The 16,962-nt window shown below is 36.3% G+C and overlaps 1 protein-coding gene across 3 annotated transcripts in view; it reads right to left on the bottom strand.

Moving 5' to 3' along the window:
* GABRB1 (gamma-aminobutyric acid type A receptor subunit beta1) overlaps positions 1 to 16,962 on the bottom strand; it is a 362,570-nt gene that overhangs the window by 15,890 nt on the left and 329,718 nt on the right. For all 3 annotated transcript variants that reach the window (XM_072774949.1, XM_072774951.1, XM_072774950.1), the window contains 3 exons: positions 11,436 to 11,573; positions 11,152 to 11,304; positions 8,028 to 8,272 (listed from right to left, as the gene is read on the bottom strand). In XM_072774949.1, coding sequence (XP_072631050.1) covers positions 8,028 to 8,272; positions 11,152 to 11,304; positions 11,436 to 11,573 — 536 coding nt within the window. The remainder of the gene's footprint in view (positions 1 to 8,027; positions 8,273 to 11,151; positions 11,305 to 11,435; positions 11,574 to 16,962) is intronic.

Here is a 16,962-nt window from a genome sequence, read left to right as displayed (position 1 = left end):
TTGTTTTATTAATTGCTGACTACAACCAGTGCATAGAGAATATTCCCATAGTATGCCCTCATTAAATATTTGTTAAATATTTTTCAAATTAAAAAAAAAAAGGTAAGCATAGTGTGCAGTGGAAAGGAGGAGCACCAACCTAGCCTGACAAATGAGGGAAGACATAAGTCAAGAGGTGAATTCTGGGGAACACGCCAAAGTTACTGAAGAGTGAAGACACGGCAATTTGGGAAACCTGTGAGTTGTACTTCTGGAACAAAGACTGTGTTGGTGAAGGGCAGAGAGAGGAGGAATGAAGCAGAAGAGGAAAGCAGAACTGAGATCACAGTTGGCGCTGGATCCCACATTAAGGAGAATGGATATTTTCCTTCAAGCAGATCTAAATCCATAATCTCTGGATTATGGTGGATGCCTAATGGTTCGATCTGATTCCATCCTACTTTCTTCTGATCACATTACCTGACATTCCTTGGTGCATGTGCTTGAGGTGGGCCTAACTGCATCTTTGAGACTCCAGGGCAGGCATGTGACCTGGACCTGGGCATCTAGTGTTTTCCATCTTTCTGGTCAGAGAGATTGATTTCTGCATGACAATATGACTCACGTTGATCCAAAAGACTCAATCCTAAGACTTTTTTTGTTGTAACTCTTGGGTGTAAGATAGCACTTTTGGGTTAGGGTTGTAGAGCTCTGAACCTGTAAACCTGAGCATTTTGGAACCACCATGAGGGATGGGTCTACCGAAATTAAAGCCAATATAAGGGAAATCAGAGTTAAAAGATGAAGACAGATGCTTCCTGATGACATTGTTTAGTATGTGGATACAGGCACGTGTGAAATTACAACCATTTACAGACCCTGCAGTTGTATGTGGCAAAAACCCCCACCTTGTTTTCAAGCTTGTTAAATAAATTCAATTTCTTTCTCATTTACAAAAGATTCGTAGCTGTTTGGGTATAGAAGAAAATGGACACTAGATGCAAGAGAGAAAAATGAGAGAGAAAGAGAGAGAGAAAGATGGAGAAGGAGGGAAGGAGAGAGGAAGGAGACTGATTTTGAAATTCCTCGAATGGAAAATGAGACTGCTGAAGCATCTAGTTACATTAAGCCAAGACTGGAGAAGAAGGCATGAACTGAGCCAGATTTGGACAGAGATTTGAGGGCTAAAGAAGTTCATGAACTGCTAACACAGGCTGTCATTAGAAATCAAACGTCCTGCCTGAATTTCTCGGAAATCCAAGATACTAAGTCAGAAATGTGAAAATTTCATCAAAGGCTGAGAGAAGTGTTCTAGTTGGCCTGAGGACAAGGCAGCGACGTGGGGTGCGTCCTGAGCTCAAAGGCTAATGTAGGTATCCATTTGTTTCAAGCTAGTTTTAAGGAAAGAGCTGTTGACCCTTAGGATGCCTGTTTGCACAGGCATTTTGTGTCCTGGAATTAATCACGGCACAGAGCTGATTTCCATATAGAAAGTTGTCTGAAAGTGTAATTGTCTAAAAGTGTCTGAAGATGTAGATAACACACCACAGAGAATAGGCATGGGAGAAAAGAGGCCAGGTTACAGTGTCAATATCTGATTCTGAAGGGAAATTCTATGTCTCACTGTCTGGGGTGGCAATGGTGTGTTTGGTGTGAATTTTTGGCAGATCCCACTGGTGTTCCACCATGACTTCAAATGATTTTGAATCAGTATCTGATTATAGAATGCCCATGCAACCATTCTACCTTACGTGGATCTCTTTGCAAGTGGCAGGTATGTTGCCAACCGACACAACCACGTATATATGCCAGGTTAATGTAATAGTGGCCCAGAGCAGCTTACTTACAGCCTACTTACACTGTGAAATCTATCTTTCCAAACTCTGAATACCATCTCTAGCTTCAAATGATGCCTGAGGGGTTCATAAATCTACAGTTTTTATCACCTTGGAGGTTGAAACTCTCCTAATGTCTGGATTCAGCATCTGTACTCCTATAAAAAGATGCTTCAGTGCAGCTGGTGGAAATATAAATCAAGGCAAAGCAAGCACTTCTGAAGCTTCAGTACAGATAACACTTGACATGACTGCCCGGCCAAGGCTATCAAAAGTAATGTGTAATAAATGAACGATGCCACGCTGTGGGCTATGGTACCAAGGCAAATATTAGGGTCCCTTAAATGAAAACTGTCTGGGACCATAGCACATATATTATTTGAATCCAACTGTTTACATGTATCTAAAAAGAAAAGGGAGGATCATCCAACCATTATATGAAAGGAAAAATCTGATTATCATTTTCTATTTTTTAAATTTAACCAGGGGGTAGCAGTTTTAAATACCACACAGGTTGCATTATTATCTTAACTGCTGGAGATAATACACAGACCAGATGAAGTAATACACTTGCTTTGTTATTGAAGATTCTATCTGCTGTTATAGGACACTGTGATTCAGAAAGAATAGTGGGGATTGATATAAATCATGCTTTAAAATTATTAAAAATCAAAGTGATAGAAACAGTAAGAAAGTTTGGAGCAGAAGCTAAAGTGGACTACAGAAATTCTCTTTTTCTTACTTATTATGAATATGTAAGAGTTTTATAAAACATTATGATGTAATGCTCAGTACCTTGGGTGGTATCTAAGAACTCATCCTGAATCAGAAGGCTTCTCTAGAATTTATTCATTCAACAGATATTTGTTTTTCTCTCTGTTCTAGCCACTGAGTAAAGCACAATAAACAATAATAGACAAGAACCTTGATGCCCATCCTTTGGAAACTTGCAGCTTAACAGAGGGATAGACATTAAAAGATAAGTAAACAAACATGTACTCAGTATTGTGGAAAAGCACAGGATGTGATGAGGACAAATAATGGTACGAAATACAAATCAACAGTGGGGGGTCAGGGAAAGCATCTCTGAGGTAGTAGCGTTTATGACAAGGCCTAATGCAATGGAAAAATTGAGAAATGGCCAATATTACCTTTAATTTCACTAATCCTTCTCTCTCTCTCTCTCTTTTTAAAGAAAGCATGCACGCACATGGAGGGAAGGAATAGAGGGAGGGAGAGAGAGAATCTTAAGTAGGTTTCATGCTCAGTGCAGAGCCCAGTGACGGGCTTGCTCTCACCTCCTTGAGATCATGACCTGAGCCCAAATCAAGAGTCGGATGCTTAATGACTGAGCCACTGAGGCACCCCAATCTTCTGTTTTTTTTTTTTTTTTTTTATTTATTCATGAGAGACACACAGAGAGAGGCAGAGACACAGTCAGAGAGAGAAGCACGTTCCCTGCGGGGACCCTGATGTGGGACTTGATCCCAGGACCCCGGGATCACGCCAATGGCAGATGCTCGACTGCTGAGCCACCTAGGTGTCCCTTCTTCTTCTGTTTTTTAGTCCTTTCTTCTGTTGTATAAAATCTGATGCTAATCCATCTAATGCATTTTTCAATTCTAGGATTTCCATTGGTTTTTTTCATAGTTTTAAATCTTTTTCTGAAACACCCCATCTTTTCATATATTAAATTAATCTCTTCCTATGGATTTTTTAACTTTTTATTTTGAAATTATTGTAGATTCCTAAAAAGCTGCAAAGACAGCACAGAGAGGTCCCATGTACCCTTCGCCCATCTTCTCCCATTGACTATAGCTTACTTAACTATTGTACAATATCACCCAGGAAACTGACATTGATGTAAAGTGTGTCTTGTTCTGCGTAATTCCATTACATGTGAAGATTCACATAAGCACCACTGCCAGATACAGAACTATTCCACAACTTCAAGGATCTGCCTCATGCTACCCCTTTCTAATCACACTTAATCCCTCCCCTTTATCACTAACTCCTGGCACCCACTAATTCATTCTTCAATCTCTGTAATTTTGTTATTTCAGGCATATTACAATAAATGGAATCATACAGTGTTTAATCTTTTAGGATGGGCTTTTTTTTTTTCACTCAGCATAATGGCCTTGAGATCCATTCAAGTTGTATGTATCACTAGTGCATTACTCTTTATTGGGCTAGTGGTCCATGGTAGGAATATACTACAGTTTGCTTGACAATTTGCCTATTACAGGATATTTCTGTTGTTTTCTGTTTGGAGCTATTACCTATGAGTTTTTCACTTATATTAACTGTAGTTATTATTATTAATTGTGGTCCTTATCTTTTAAGCCAACATTGAGACTTTTGTAGTTCTGTTTCTAGTAACTAATTTTTTTCTCTTGAGCATGTTTTCTTGTTTTTTTTTTTTTTCTCTCATGCCTAGTAATTGTTTATTAGATACTATGTCGATGATGCACTGTAGAGACTCAGGATTCTGTTTATTTCCCTAACAAGTGTTGAGTTTTGTTTTAACAGGCAGTTAAATTACTAATAGGTCACCTAGAATGTACAGTGACTTGGTTTCATGTGTAGTTAGTGTGGGTCTATTTTAGTTCTTCCTTAACTCAAGGAGAATCCCTTATTTTTGCTCTTTTTCAGCCTGTCAGCTATTTTTCCCTTCCAGACTTCTTAACATTTTGTGCATTTTGTAGTTCAGGGATGAACCTTGGATTTGTGGGAAGGTGATATTCAGATTTTGAGTTTCTTTTGTGGCTCACTTCTTTCTAAGATATCTAGGAACTCTCGAAGTATCAAACTCCAAGTTCTGATTCATCAGACCAATAAAACTGTAGGGGTTTTGTTTTGTTGTTGTTTTTGTTCTTCCTGAAATTCTGCTGTCCCACATCCCCCAGACTGGGGAGAGGCCTCAGGGCAAAGATGTATAGAGATTTCACAGTGTCATTCCCTTTCTTTGAGGGTTGATTCTCTTTTTGTTTTTGCTTCTTTTTAGTTACTCTGCTATGTCTTCAAGCAGATTTAAAAATTTTTTTGCTCAGGGTTTATAATTTTTAATCCATAGAAGGGTCAGTCTGATATAAACTACTCTTTCATGTCTTAACATGATTTATTTATTTTGTCTTTTGTGTTTCTGTGAAAAGTATTTGTGGAGTTTTTGTCTAGCTTTTCATGGATAAAAACACATTTTTATTTTCTTCTTTCCTCCTCCTCCCCCTCCTCCTCCTCCCCCTCCTCCTCCTCTCCTTTCTTCTTTCTTCTTCTCCTCCTCCTCCTCCTCCCCCTCCCCCTCCTCCTCCTCCTCCTCCTTCTTCTTCTTCTTCTTCTTCTTCTTCTTCTTCTTCTTCTTCAAGATTTTATTTATTTATCCGGGGGGCGGGGGGCACAGACTGAGGCAGAGACATGTAGGCAGAGAGAGAAGCAGGGTCTTTGCGGGAAGCCCGATGTGGGACTTGATCCCTGGACCCTGAGATTACGACCTGAGCCAAAGGCAGACGCTCAACCACTGAGCCACTCAGGTGCCCCTACATTTTTATCTTCTTTAAGTGTTTCATCTCCTGACAACTGGGGCGGATTTTTCTACCCTTTCTACTGGGATTCAAATCTTAAAATATCAATTCACCTGGAATAAAAGTTTTCTAATTTGAGATCCAGGGAAATCTTACTATGTTTAAGCCCAGTGCTACTCAAACAGCCTGCTCATGACATAAAGATAGTTAGATAGACACATTTTACTTATTAGTGTAGTCACTAAGTCCTCTTCAGAGCAATATATGTTATACATTTAGATATGATATGACATACAGGCTTTCCTTTTGTCTTTATTTGTCCTATAGCAGCTTAGAGAAGTTCTCTGATATCCTGGGGTGGAATCAAGGCAATGACCAAAGAGTTTGGCTAAGTTCTTCCATGATCTTTGTAATGATCTGAATGAATTGATTTCAGTTTACTTGAGCGTGCCATTTAATCACCTTTCTAGGGAACATTGCTTTTCTAGTAAACTGAAAGGCTCTGTTTTCTCCTTGTTACCTTCTTTGTTTTTTAATTTTATTTGAATAGTTTTATTTTATTGAACAATTAGATTTATTTCAATTTCTCATTTCTAGGAAAAGAATTGTACTGCAAGTCTAGTGCAAATGACTTTACATGTGGATCTAATTATTTTTTCAACAAAAACTGGGTCAAAGAATATGCTGATTTAATTTTAATTTTATTTTTTTTCCATTTTTCTTTTTTTTAATATTTTATTTAAATTCAATTTGCCAACATATAGTATAGCACCCAGTGCTCATCTCATCATGTGTCCTTGTTACCTTTCTAAATTCTACTTATTTTTGAATGTCCATTCAAGTTCATATCTTTGGATTTTCCTACCAGTGAACCTATGCCACTTTATTTATGTAGGCCTTCCCCCCATGATATGTCAATTAACACACATTCCAAGCCATTCAGAAGACCAGTTTTGGCTTGGAAGGCAACTGAGATAGGAATGAGATAAGGCAGAAATGAGGTAGCCTTAAAAAAATTCTGTTAACATACTTTTAAAGTCGGTATGGTTACAATCTGACAATGGGAAGCCTTTTACTTTCAGATATACTCCTCAAGATAGGTGCTGTCCTGTTTCATTTTATAATCTAATTGCCTCCTAAGAGTATAATTTTCTTTCCGAGGAAGATCAGAAGATTCTTGAGGGCAAGTATCATGCTTTCTCCTTCTCCCATAGAATCCAGCTTAATATTTCACATAAGAGTAAAAATGTATTTGGATGAGCTACTTTGGATCTTGACCATTTGGCTGAATCTGTTTGGTATTTTGCTCACTAGTTACCTGACAGTGTTTGTCCAGTTTTGGTGTCCCACCAAAATCATGAAGATACAACTTGGAAGATTTATAGTTTGGCTTCTGCCTGATTTTCCAACCACTTCTCATTCTACATTTTCTCCCTCACTTGCTATACTCTTGCCACATTAGTCTTCTCTTGGTACTGGCCCACATCAAGCAATTCCTTCCTCAGAGTCTCTGTACTTTCATTTCCTCTGCGTGGTATAGGCACAGCATGGTTACTGCTGCTCACCTCTTAGGTCTCAGATCCACTGGTCATGTCTCAGACAGGTCTTTCTCATCACCTGCTCTACATTCCCATTCCTTGTTCCCTTGAATCTGCTCCAAATCATTCGCTTACCCATTTCTCTGTTTTATTTTCTTCAGAGCACTTACTACAACCTGAAATTATCTTCTTAATACATTTTTACATGTTTATTGCCTGTCTTCCCACATTAGAATCTAAACTCTATGAGAGCTGAGCCAGGAACTTTGTCTCCTTCAGAGAAGTATTTCTAATGCTCAGAACAGAGGTTAAATAAATGAATATTTGTGTGTGCCATCTTGAAAACAATTTATAGTGGATATCGTATTTCAATGTACATAATTTGATTTCAGTGAAATGTGGCATAGAAGTAGAGGCTAAAGATATGTTCTCAAAGAATAAAAAGGGTATTAATTTTAGTTAATTCCACCCAGCAAAAGCATAGGTCATAGGATCTACCATTGTAAAGCAAAAGAAAAATAGTGACAATGTCTTATTTATAATGATAATAGCTAGCTAGCTATAGTGATAATGAGCACTCACTATGTTCCAAGTATTGTTACAAATATTAGGCTTTAGAAAAATACTCATCTAGTTCACATAACAACTCTGTGAGGTAGGTATACTAAAATAATCTCTGTTTTATGGATGATCACACTGAAAAGAGAGGTTAGATGAGGAGTAACGTAGATTGATTTGCTTAAAGTTATAAAGCCAGTAGTAGTGGAGCTGGGAATCAAACTCAAGCAGTTTAACTCCAGTCTGTGTTTGTAACCACTGGACTATATTTCTTTATTTCCACTTAGTACAGAACTGATTCACTTTAGTTCTCTCACTTATTTATCAAGCAAATCTGGCATTATTCTTATAGAGTTTTACAACTACATAGTTTAGAAAGAATAATGGACTTGGAATTTTAGGCCCAGGTACATTATTAATTTATGTTAATTTCAACCTAACTTCTTTAATACTCAGTTCTCAAACATGGAAAAAGGAAGGGTATTTGAGCTATATTAAAGATATATTAATATACTTTTTTCCCGTTATGGGAGCCTTGAGAACCACGGTGCTAATACATTTTGGAAGAATATTGTTAGGAATATTTAATACATTACCTGAACTTTATTCATCTCCAGTTTGTTCTTTTCATTGGCGCTCTGGTCTTGTTTGCTAGCTCCCTTTTTCTGAGGGCCTTTTCCAAAGAAGATGTAATTTACAAAGGCATATTCCAGCAGAGCCAGGAACACAAACACAAAGCAACCCATCAGGTAAATATCAATCGCTTTGACATACGGGATCTTTGGCAAGGTCTCCCTGAGGTGAGTGCTGATGGTTGTCATTGTCAGCACAGTGGTGATTCCTGCGAAACAGAAAGACACAGCTTAGCTGAATGTACTCATTAAGCTGCCCTTTAAAGAATGGGGAGACAGATGCAATTTCCGTAGTGGTGCCCCAGAATGATGGTAGTATTGCCATAAACCATTGGGCAGAAAGAGCAGACATTTTGAAAGACAAAGCTGCAGACTTCCCCCATACAGTCCATGAACAAATCATAAAACAGGATGTACCATTAATGGGAGGTTGGAAAACATTTTTTAAAAAAATAGTGCACATAGGAAAAAGAAAAGTAAATGGCAAGGCATATCAAAATCCCATTGATATGCTTACTGTCTACTGTCAAATGTCCTTTGTCCTGTTACACACATCTTCTTCCTTCTCTCAGCATCTCCCTCACTTTCCTACTAAATCTGTCCTTGGGATACTAATGCCCACAATGGAAGTTTGTGACCAGTCTGAGGTCAGTCCATTTATCTATAACACATCCAGGCCATAAGATCAGCATTACACATTGTTACACTAATAATGCATCATTCATAATGAGACGGCTCTAAAAGAAGAAGTACGTAAGAAAGTTCATGATTTGCATCAAGCACTTGATTTATGTAATTTTTAGATATAATCTTGTTGCTTTGGTTTTTCAAGTATTACCTTTACTTCTTGATTCCAGAGTCAAGAATGAATTAGTTCCCTGGAATCAAGAAAAGACTGAAAAATTCAACTTAGATTTGTTGAAGAAGATTAAGACTGTAAACTTTCAAAAGGAAAATGATGTTTTGTCTATTTTGTTAAATGCAGCTTTCTTAACCATAGAATGTTTGCATGGCTGCATAATATTTGGTGATGATGATAGTGATGCTGAAATGCAACTAAGAAAAACAAGTTGCAAAAGGGAAGTTGGAACCTAATATAGATAATTCATGCTGCAATACTAATATTACACATTTATATAGCATATTACACTTTTAAACACAGCTATGCTTTATATTATATGGCTGTAATGACAGCTTACTAAGTATGATAGGGCATGTATATTATTCCTGTTTTATAGCTGAATAAACAGAAATTCTGACATTAGTTATTTTGCTGTAGATCACCCAGCTAGGGGCAAAAAAGCAAGGAAGTGTTAAACAAAGGCATTTAAAATAAAGCAGAGAGAGGATAGGATGAAACCTGAAATTTGATGACAGTCCTTAAAAATAAAGACAGGAAATGTTAAAATGGACATTAAACACAAAGGGCAGCTGGCAAAGATAATGGGAGGTAGAAAATGAAAAGGGGAAAAAAAGAGTTTAGCACTCATTTACCTGTCAGATTATTTTAGATAAATTCCCTGATTTGATTATTCAACTTTTAAGAGAATAGTCAGGATTACCATATAGAAAGTTAAAATGATTCAGAGCAGTGATGAATTCAAATGTGCTGCACTCTCATGAAATGTCATCATGAATGGTCTTACTTATTTCTTTCAATAAAAATTTAAATTTTGCCTAATATAATTCTAGTTCATAGAATTATGAACTAATAGTCCTTAGCAGAAATAAACAGTTTATTTACAAATTCACTAATTGCACTTCCATTTTTACTCCTTGGCTTAAATTTTTAGGCAAGTTGGGTTAGTAAATAAATGCCTTTTTTATTTAGTTGTTTTAAAAGAGCACAGATTCATTTCAAAGAAAAGATTAAGTCAGCATTTTTGTGTGCTGACATCTCTAATCAAAATATTATTAGCTTTGAGAATAGATGTGTAAAGAGAACCACAATTCATGATCTTGATAGTAATTATTCCCTGCTGTGCACATCATCTATTATTTTTTCCTTAACTCGTATTCATGGCCAAATAATATGTGCAGATTCATACCTGTGATGTGATACATTATTTGTTGGCTTTCCTTAGTTTTGAATGTTCAAAAGTTGAGAAGGGGCTTCCAGAACTTGACTTTGTGAGCCATTAGAAATTACTCAGCCATTAGAAATAAGCTAGAGAGATGACTATTGGTGTAGGTGTGGAAGGATATACTGAGCGTCTAACTCAGTTTGGCAATCTCAAAAGAAGGGATGTGAATGTCAGTTTAGCTGGAAATGATGCTGTTATGTATTTGGTGTGTGTGTGTGTACACGTGTGTCTCTGCCTCTCTCTCTGTGTCTCTCATGAATAAATAAATAAAATCTTTAAAAAAAAAAAGGACTCTGGGATTAAATAATGAGGCAGACCCACACATGCTCAGATTTATCAAACAGACCTTACGTATTCTAACTTTCCAAGGAACCCTCTAAAGTCTCAAATATAGCCTTTCAGCTTGCAGCAATTACTCAGCCATGGCAAGATTAATTTTCAATTTTCTTCCCTGAGGAAGGAAGCCATTTTTATTCCATCCTGATCACAGATCATTAATATAGCTGATGAATGTCTGTGCCTTATTCAAGTGTGATGAGCTATGTTTAAGGGAAACTCAAATCTACATGAATGTTTGAAAGATAGTATTGCCCAACAATTGACATAGCTTGTTAATAGTCACAAGGTTTAGCTTTTCCAAAATCCATTTGAGAATAATGAATTTTAATATTCTTTACTGTAAAAAGCAGGGACCAAAGAGGAAATCACCACAAAGTTAGTAAAAATTAGTGTAATAAGAATTTAAAAGTAGACTCTAAGAAGCACTTATATAGGTAGTATTGATTCCAAGATTTTGTTTTTTGGTAAAATGCTAAAAAGATATTTCATTGTAAAACATTCATCCTGAAAATGCTTACACTTAGGTGCTTTACTATCAAGGACCATTAATGGTCATCTCATTCTTTGACTTGCTCTCATAGACACCCGTGCCTATAATTTCTTACATTGGTTGATTGGTTGAAGTTGAATTGTACTAGTTCTCTGCAGTGCTGGGAATGCATTACCTAGTGCAACTCTGGCTGCAGATGCATCATAGTTGATCCAAAAAGACACCCAGGACAGAATTGTAATCAGTGTGGAAGGCATGTAGGTTTGTAAAATGAAGTAACCAATGTTTCTCTTTAGACGAAAACTTAGTGACAGTCGTGGATATGCCCCTGAGTTAAAAAAAAAAAAAAAAAAAAGAAAAGAAAAAAGAAAAAAAGAAAACAAAAATCAGATCTCCATTTGGTAGGAATCATCTTTCTTTCACAGTGCTCCTACTTCATTTTGGGGAAAATATCCTCACCAGTTGTGAACTCCACTTTCTTGGATACCATCTTGTAGTCGACAATTGAAAACTGAGGAAGCTCTATTTTATTGACTCCAGTTACTGCTCCCTCTCCTCCATTCCAGTAAAACTCAATGTCATCCGTGGTATAGCCATCTGAAACCAAGAAATTTAGTATAGTTAAATAGAGTTCATTTGGTCTAGAAATTCATTTTGAAGACAGTCTGGGAGCCAGAGAGAAAATTCCCAGCAAGTGGTGGTAAGATGACAATACTTTAAATCAGGATGGCATATAGGTCTCACGATGAGAACTATTCCTGATGGGTTGGTTGGTTGTGGCAGCACTGATAAGATGGATGCATCTGGCTTCATGGACATAAGCTCTGTGATCATCCAGTGATTTCTGTTATCACTGTTCTATATTTGCTTTTGCATCTACTAATGGGAACTCTTTGGTTAACTAAATAGCTAGGAGTGCCTGGTGGCTCAGTTGATTATGGGCCCGATTTTTGATATGGGCTCAGGTCATGATCTACGGAGATCCCACATTTTGCTCCACACTGAGTGGGGAGTCGGCTTGGGATTTTTTCCCTTTGCCCCTGTCCCTGTTTGCACGCATTCTGTTTCTCCCTAAAAGAAATTTAAAAAAAGGTAATAGGACAGCTGGATTCCAGTATCTGAGCATAGATTTTTAGTATACATCATTTAACAACAGTAATCATTGAGCACATATTTATTAAAAGGGAAACAGGAAGGGTAAAAGGATGGAGTATAACGAAAGACCAAATTTGTACATACCCATTTATATGATCAGGACATTTAAAAAGTAAATATACATTTCTTTTAGAATATAAGCAAGCTTCCATTTTATATTTTTATTACATCTAATATATAGGTGAAAAATCCATATAGTTCTTAATTTAAGAAAAATTTGCATCTACTGATGGGAACTCTTTGGTTAACTAGATAGCTAGGAGTGCCTGGTGGTTCAGTTGATTATGGGCCCGATTTTTGATTTAAGAATTATATGAAAATTAAGAACTATATGAATTTTTCACCTAAAATTTAATTCAAGGTATATTTCACATACAATATTACATTTCAGGTTTCAGGTGATTGATAATTCTATACAGTATGCTTACTGCAGTAAGTGTGGAAGAACTATATGAATTCTTGATAATACTTGTATAGCTTAATATTTATGAGGGTGGGCTTTTGTTAGTTTAAGAGGAATGTGTAGAGGATTGTAGAGTGCATTAGAAAGGTCTATCCTAAAGTCTATTCTCTTTCCCTTTCCACTTCTGCTCCCACAGTGGCTTAGCTGGATTATGGTCATTTAAAGGACTAACTTGTATAAAAACAATATATGGATATATTTAAAAATCTAAAAATCATTTAAGGCACATGGAAAGGTTTATTTGTCGCTTTCTACCTGGTAGAGACAAAGAAGATATTTCTAAGTTCATTTATATTTATATTCACTTCAAATAAAAAAGCATCAAATATTTTTTCCAGTAGAATTAATAGGATTTGTATTTCAAAGATAACCATATAATGTAGTAGGCATTATGCTGACCTACTTTTGATTAAAGCCAGTAACGTTTTTTCAAGAGATTAAAAAACAATATATTTAAAATTTAGAAGTGGAGTGCTATGTGCCAAAGGATCACCATCAACATATTATTGCAAGAATGTAAGAAATTTTAAGCTTTTCTTTTTTTGAGGGGAAATAAACCTGTCTTAAGTTTATTGCTTTAAATTTTTCTAATTTCTCTTGAAGAAGCTCTTTTTTTGAATTCTTATTCTTAAACTCATTGAACCATAACTGTTTTATATTTATTTTTGTCACTCTATGGAGGTTATTATTTACTATGGTATGTCTCAATACATCTTGTTTTATTTCTCTTTAAAACTATTTCCTTTTAGGTCCAAGAACTTGCCTTTTCTTCAAAGGGTAATCTTCCAAGTGCAGACATAGAAATAGAAGATATTTACTTACTCTCTGGTGTCAGAGAGGCTGTAAGACCCTCTTTACCTAGTGGACTGAGAGTGATCTACATCTTATTGGCATACTGACTTATTGGTATATTGGGGGTTTATACCAAATTTAGATAAGAGTCTGTAATCTGATAAGAACTTCTGAACTCAAGAGAGTCTTGAGTCAAGTCAAGGCTTGTCTTGAGAAGGCAAGCCACAGATTGGGAGAAAAAATATTTGTAAAAGACTTAAAACTCAACAATAAGAAAACAAACAACCTGATCAAAAAATGGGCCAAAGATACCTCACCAAAGAATATATACAAATGGCAAATAAGCATATGAAAAGATGCTCAATGTTATATATTTTCAGGGACACGCAAATCAAAACAATAGAAAGATACCATTACACATCTATAGGAATGGTAAAAATCTGGAACACTAACACCACCAAATGCCGGATGTGAAGCAACAGGAATGCTCATTCATTGCTAGTGGGGAATTAAAATGGCACAGCCACTTTGGAAGACAGTTTTGCAGTTTCTTTAAAAAAACTAAACATACTCTTACCATGTCATCAAGTAATCAGTTGTGCTCCACAGTATTTACCCAAAGGATTTGAAAACTTTTAATCATACAAAAACCTGCTGCAGATGTTTATAGGAGCTTTATTAATAATTGCTCAAACTTGGAAGCAACCAAGGCATCTGCCCTTTGGTAAGTGAATGGGTAAGTAAACTATGGTAACTTCAGACAATTGACTATTATTCAGCAACAAAAATAAATGGGCTGTCAAGCCAGGAAAAGACATGGAGGAAACTTATGTGCATGTTAGTAAGTTAAAGAAGCCAGTCTGAAAAGGCTACATCTTATATGATTCTATGTGACAGTCCAGAAAAGGCAAAACTATGGAGACACTAAAAAGATCAGTGATTGCCAGGGGTTAGGGGTGGGGAGGGATGAATAAGCAGAGTGCAGATGATTTTTAGGGCAGTGAAAATACTGCGTGGGACACTATAATGGTGGATACATGTCATTATACATTTATCCAAATCCATAGAATGCATGACACTAAGAATGAACCCTGGGGTAAACTACGGACTTTGGGTGATTATGATGTGTCCATATAGGTTCATTAGCTGTAACAAGTGTACCACTCATGTAGGGAGGATGTTGATAATGGGGGAGGATGTTTAGGAGCAGGCCATATGGGGAAATCTCTATATCTTCCTCTTAATTTTGCTGTGAAACTAAAACGGCTCTAAAAAAAAGTAAATTCTTTAAAAAAATCTTCTAAAAAACTCCACAGAAACATATACATACATATGTATAGATAGATAAATACATAAATAAATACAATTTGATGGTAATTTCAGAGGATCATGGATCCCCCTGGATCCCATTTACGAGTTCTGGAATGAGAATCTCCTTTTTTGGGGAAAATGACTGGAGGCAATATGGCGGCTTAAATTCAACCCTGAGAGTCTCCCTTCCACTTCCAATCCAAAGTCCCACATGAAGTAGGATCTGATAATGTGATGTTGCAACTCTGTTTGGATCTGGTGAACAACGGTGTCATCGGTTCTCCTTCCCACCCTCTCTGGGACTAGAGGGAGTCTGGGGACTAGTGGCATGAGTTTCTGGATGGAGACTGGAACAGTGAGGTTAAAGCTGGGGACAAGGGCTCTTTGGGCCTATTAAATAAAGGGTACTAACAGCTGTGTGACTGGAGGAATTGTTTTTTCAGTCCTTTAAGGAGAGGTGGGGGTGTTAAAAAGTTAGGCTGTCTCAGAGAGAAAGACTACCACTTGGTGTATCAGCAGGAGAATGATCACTTACTAAGAGCTCACCCTACTTTTCACCTAGAACATTCTTTACATTTATGTTTCTCTGGCAGCTGGGCCCAAACCCCAAAGCGCATGTAGAAAAAAAATGTTTATAAGGAAATCCGAGAAGAAAAACAAGCAGAACATCCAGAGTAGATGGCTTCTAGTGAAAACAACCAGTGGTGGAAGCAGACAATAGTTTTAACTCTTCATTTCCCACACTTATTAAAAATATAGGAAGACTCTATACATATTTATATATACATGCATATATATATGTACACTTAAATATATTAGATTAGAGCACAAAATCTTTCCTTGTGCTATAAAACATATAGATTTTTAATAAAAGAGGTTTCAGACAAATTGAGAAGATGGTCACTGGTGAGGCCAGATTAATGTCTTAGAAGACAATTTGAAAGAAGTACCTCAAAAGAGAACAAAATTATAGAGATTTGGAAAGTATGAAGAAAACATAATGGCTTTTAAACAAAGGGCATCTAGGAGATCTCTATAAATAGTAGACATCCTTGAAAGAAGAAGAGGAGTCATAATAAATAAAAAGAAAACACAAGTTCTCTTGAGCTTAATAAATAAATAAATAAATAAAGTATTCTGCAGATCAAAAGTCTCATTGTATTAGGTAATTGTGATATCATTCCTAAACTCCAAGAATAGAAGAATAAGCTCAGAATTTTCCAGACAGAAAGTACAAGGTATTTTCAAAGGAAAACATATTGGACTTCTTATACTGAAAGGAAAGGCTATGGGATAACATCTACAGAATATCTATAGACAAAAAGGATAGCAAATGTGAGACCCAAGGGTCCCATTCCATGCCAAGATACTGCTTTTTTCCAGGGATGATATACAGAGATCAGAGAACAGATCACCCAGGGGCCTGTTTGAGGAAACTATTCTACAGAAAAGTCTAATCAAATGAATGAAGCAGGCTGGATAAATAACACATAGGGGCAATCACCTTGGAAACAGGGGGACTGTAAAGAATCATAAGACTACTTTGTTTCAGTTTGTGCAAACAAATTAGAAAATCTGAATGAAATAAATGATTTTCTTGTAAAAAAAAAAACATCTGCTAAGTTCAAATCAGGAGAGACATGGAAGATCAAAACAGCTTGATTTCACTTCCTACAAACAGACAGACACTCACTAGACTCAAATATTTAAGAACTTATAATTCTATTACTAAAACAGTTCCAAAGTAATGGTTAAGAATGAACACTTCCAAATTATTTTCACAAGGTAAGTAGAGCATATTAAACAAAATCTAGCAGTACATTAAATAATAAAGCACAGTGAGGATTATTCTAAGAGTGTAAATTATTCAACATTAGAAAAATCTAGTAACATACTTCATTATATTAACAGATTTAAAGAGAAGGAGAACATATAATTATTTACAGAGGTGCCAAAGGGCATTTGACCAAACATAATAGCCATTTAGTCTTTTAACAAAACAACGTCCCTCAATAAATATGAATAGGTGGACACTTCCTTACATAGTAAAATGTATCTATCTCGGTCTCAAAGTCAGCATCATGTTTATTGTGGAAACACTAGAACATTCCATAGAGTTGGGCTTTTATTTCATTCCATGAATTATTATAAATTTCAAATTAATTATAGTTTAACCTAGAAAATAAAACCATGTATGTACTAGAAGAAAATGAGGGAGAATTCTTTTATAATCCTGGCATTGAGGAGGCCTTTCTAACTGTAACA

This window comes from Canis lupus, chromosome 14, assembly GCF_048164855.1.
Source record: "Canis lupus baileyi chromosome 14, mCanLup2.hap1, whole genome shotgun sequence".
Lineage (NCBI taxonomy): Eukaryota > Metazoa > Chordata > Mammalia > Carnivora > Canidae > Canis > Canis lupus.
The sequence above is the reverse complement of the archived record's forward strand: the minus strand, read 5'-3'. Positions and strand labels throughout refer to the sequence as shown.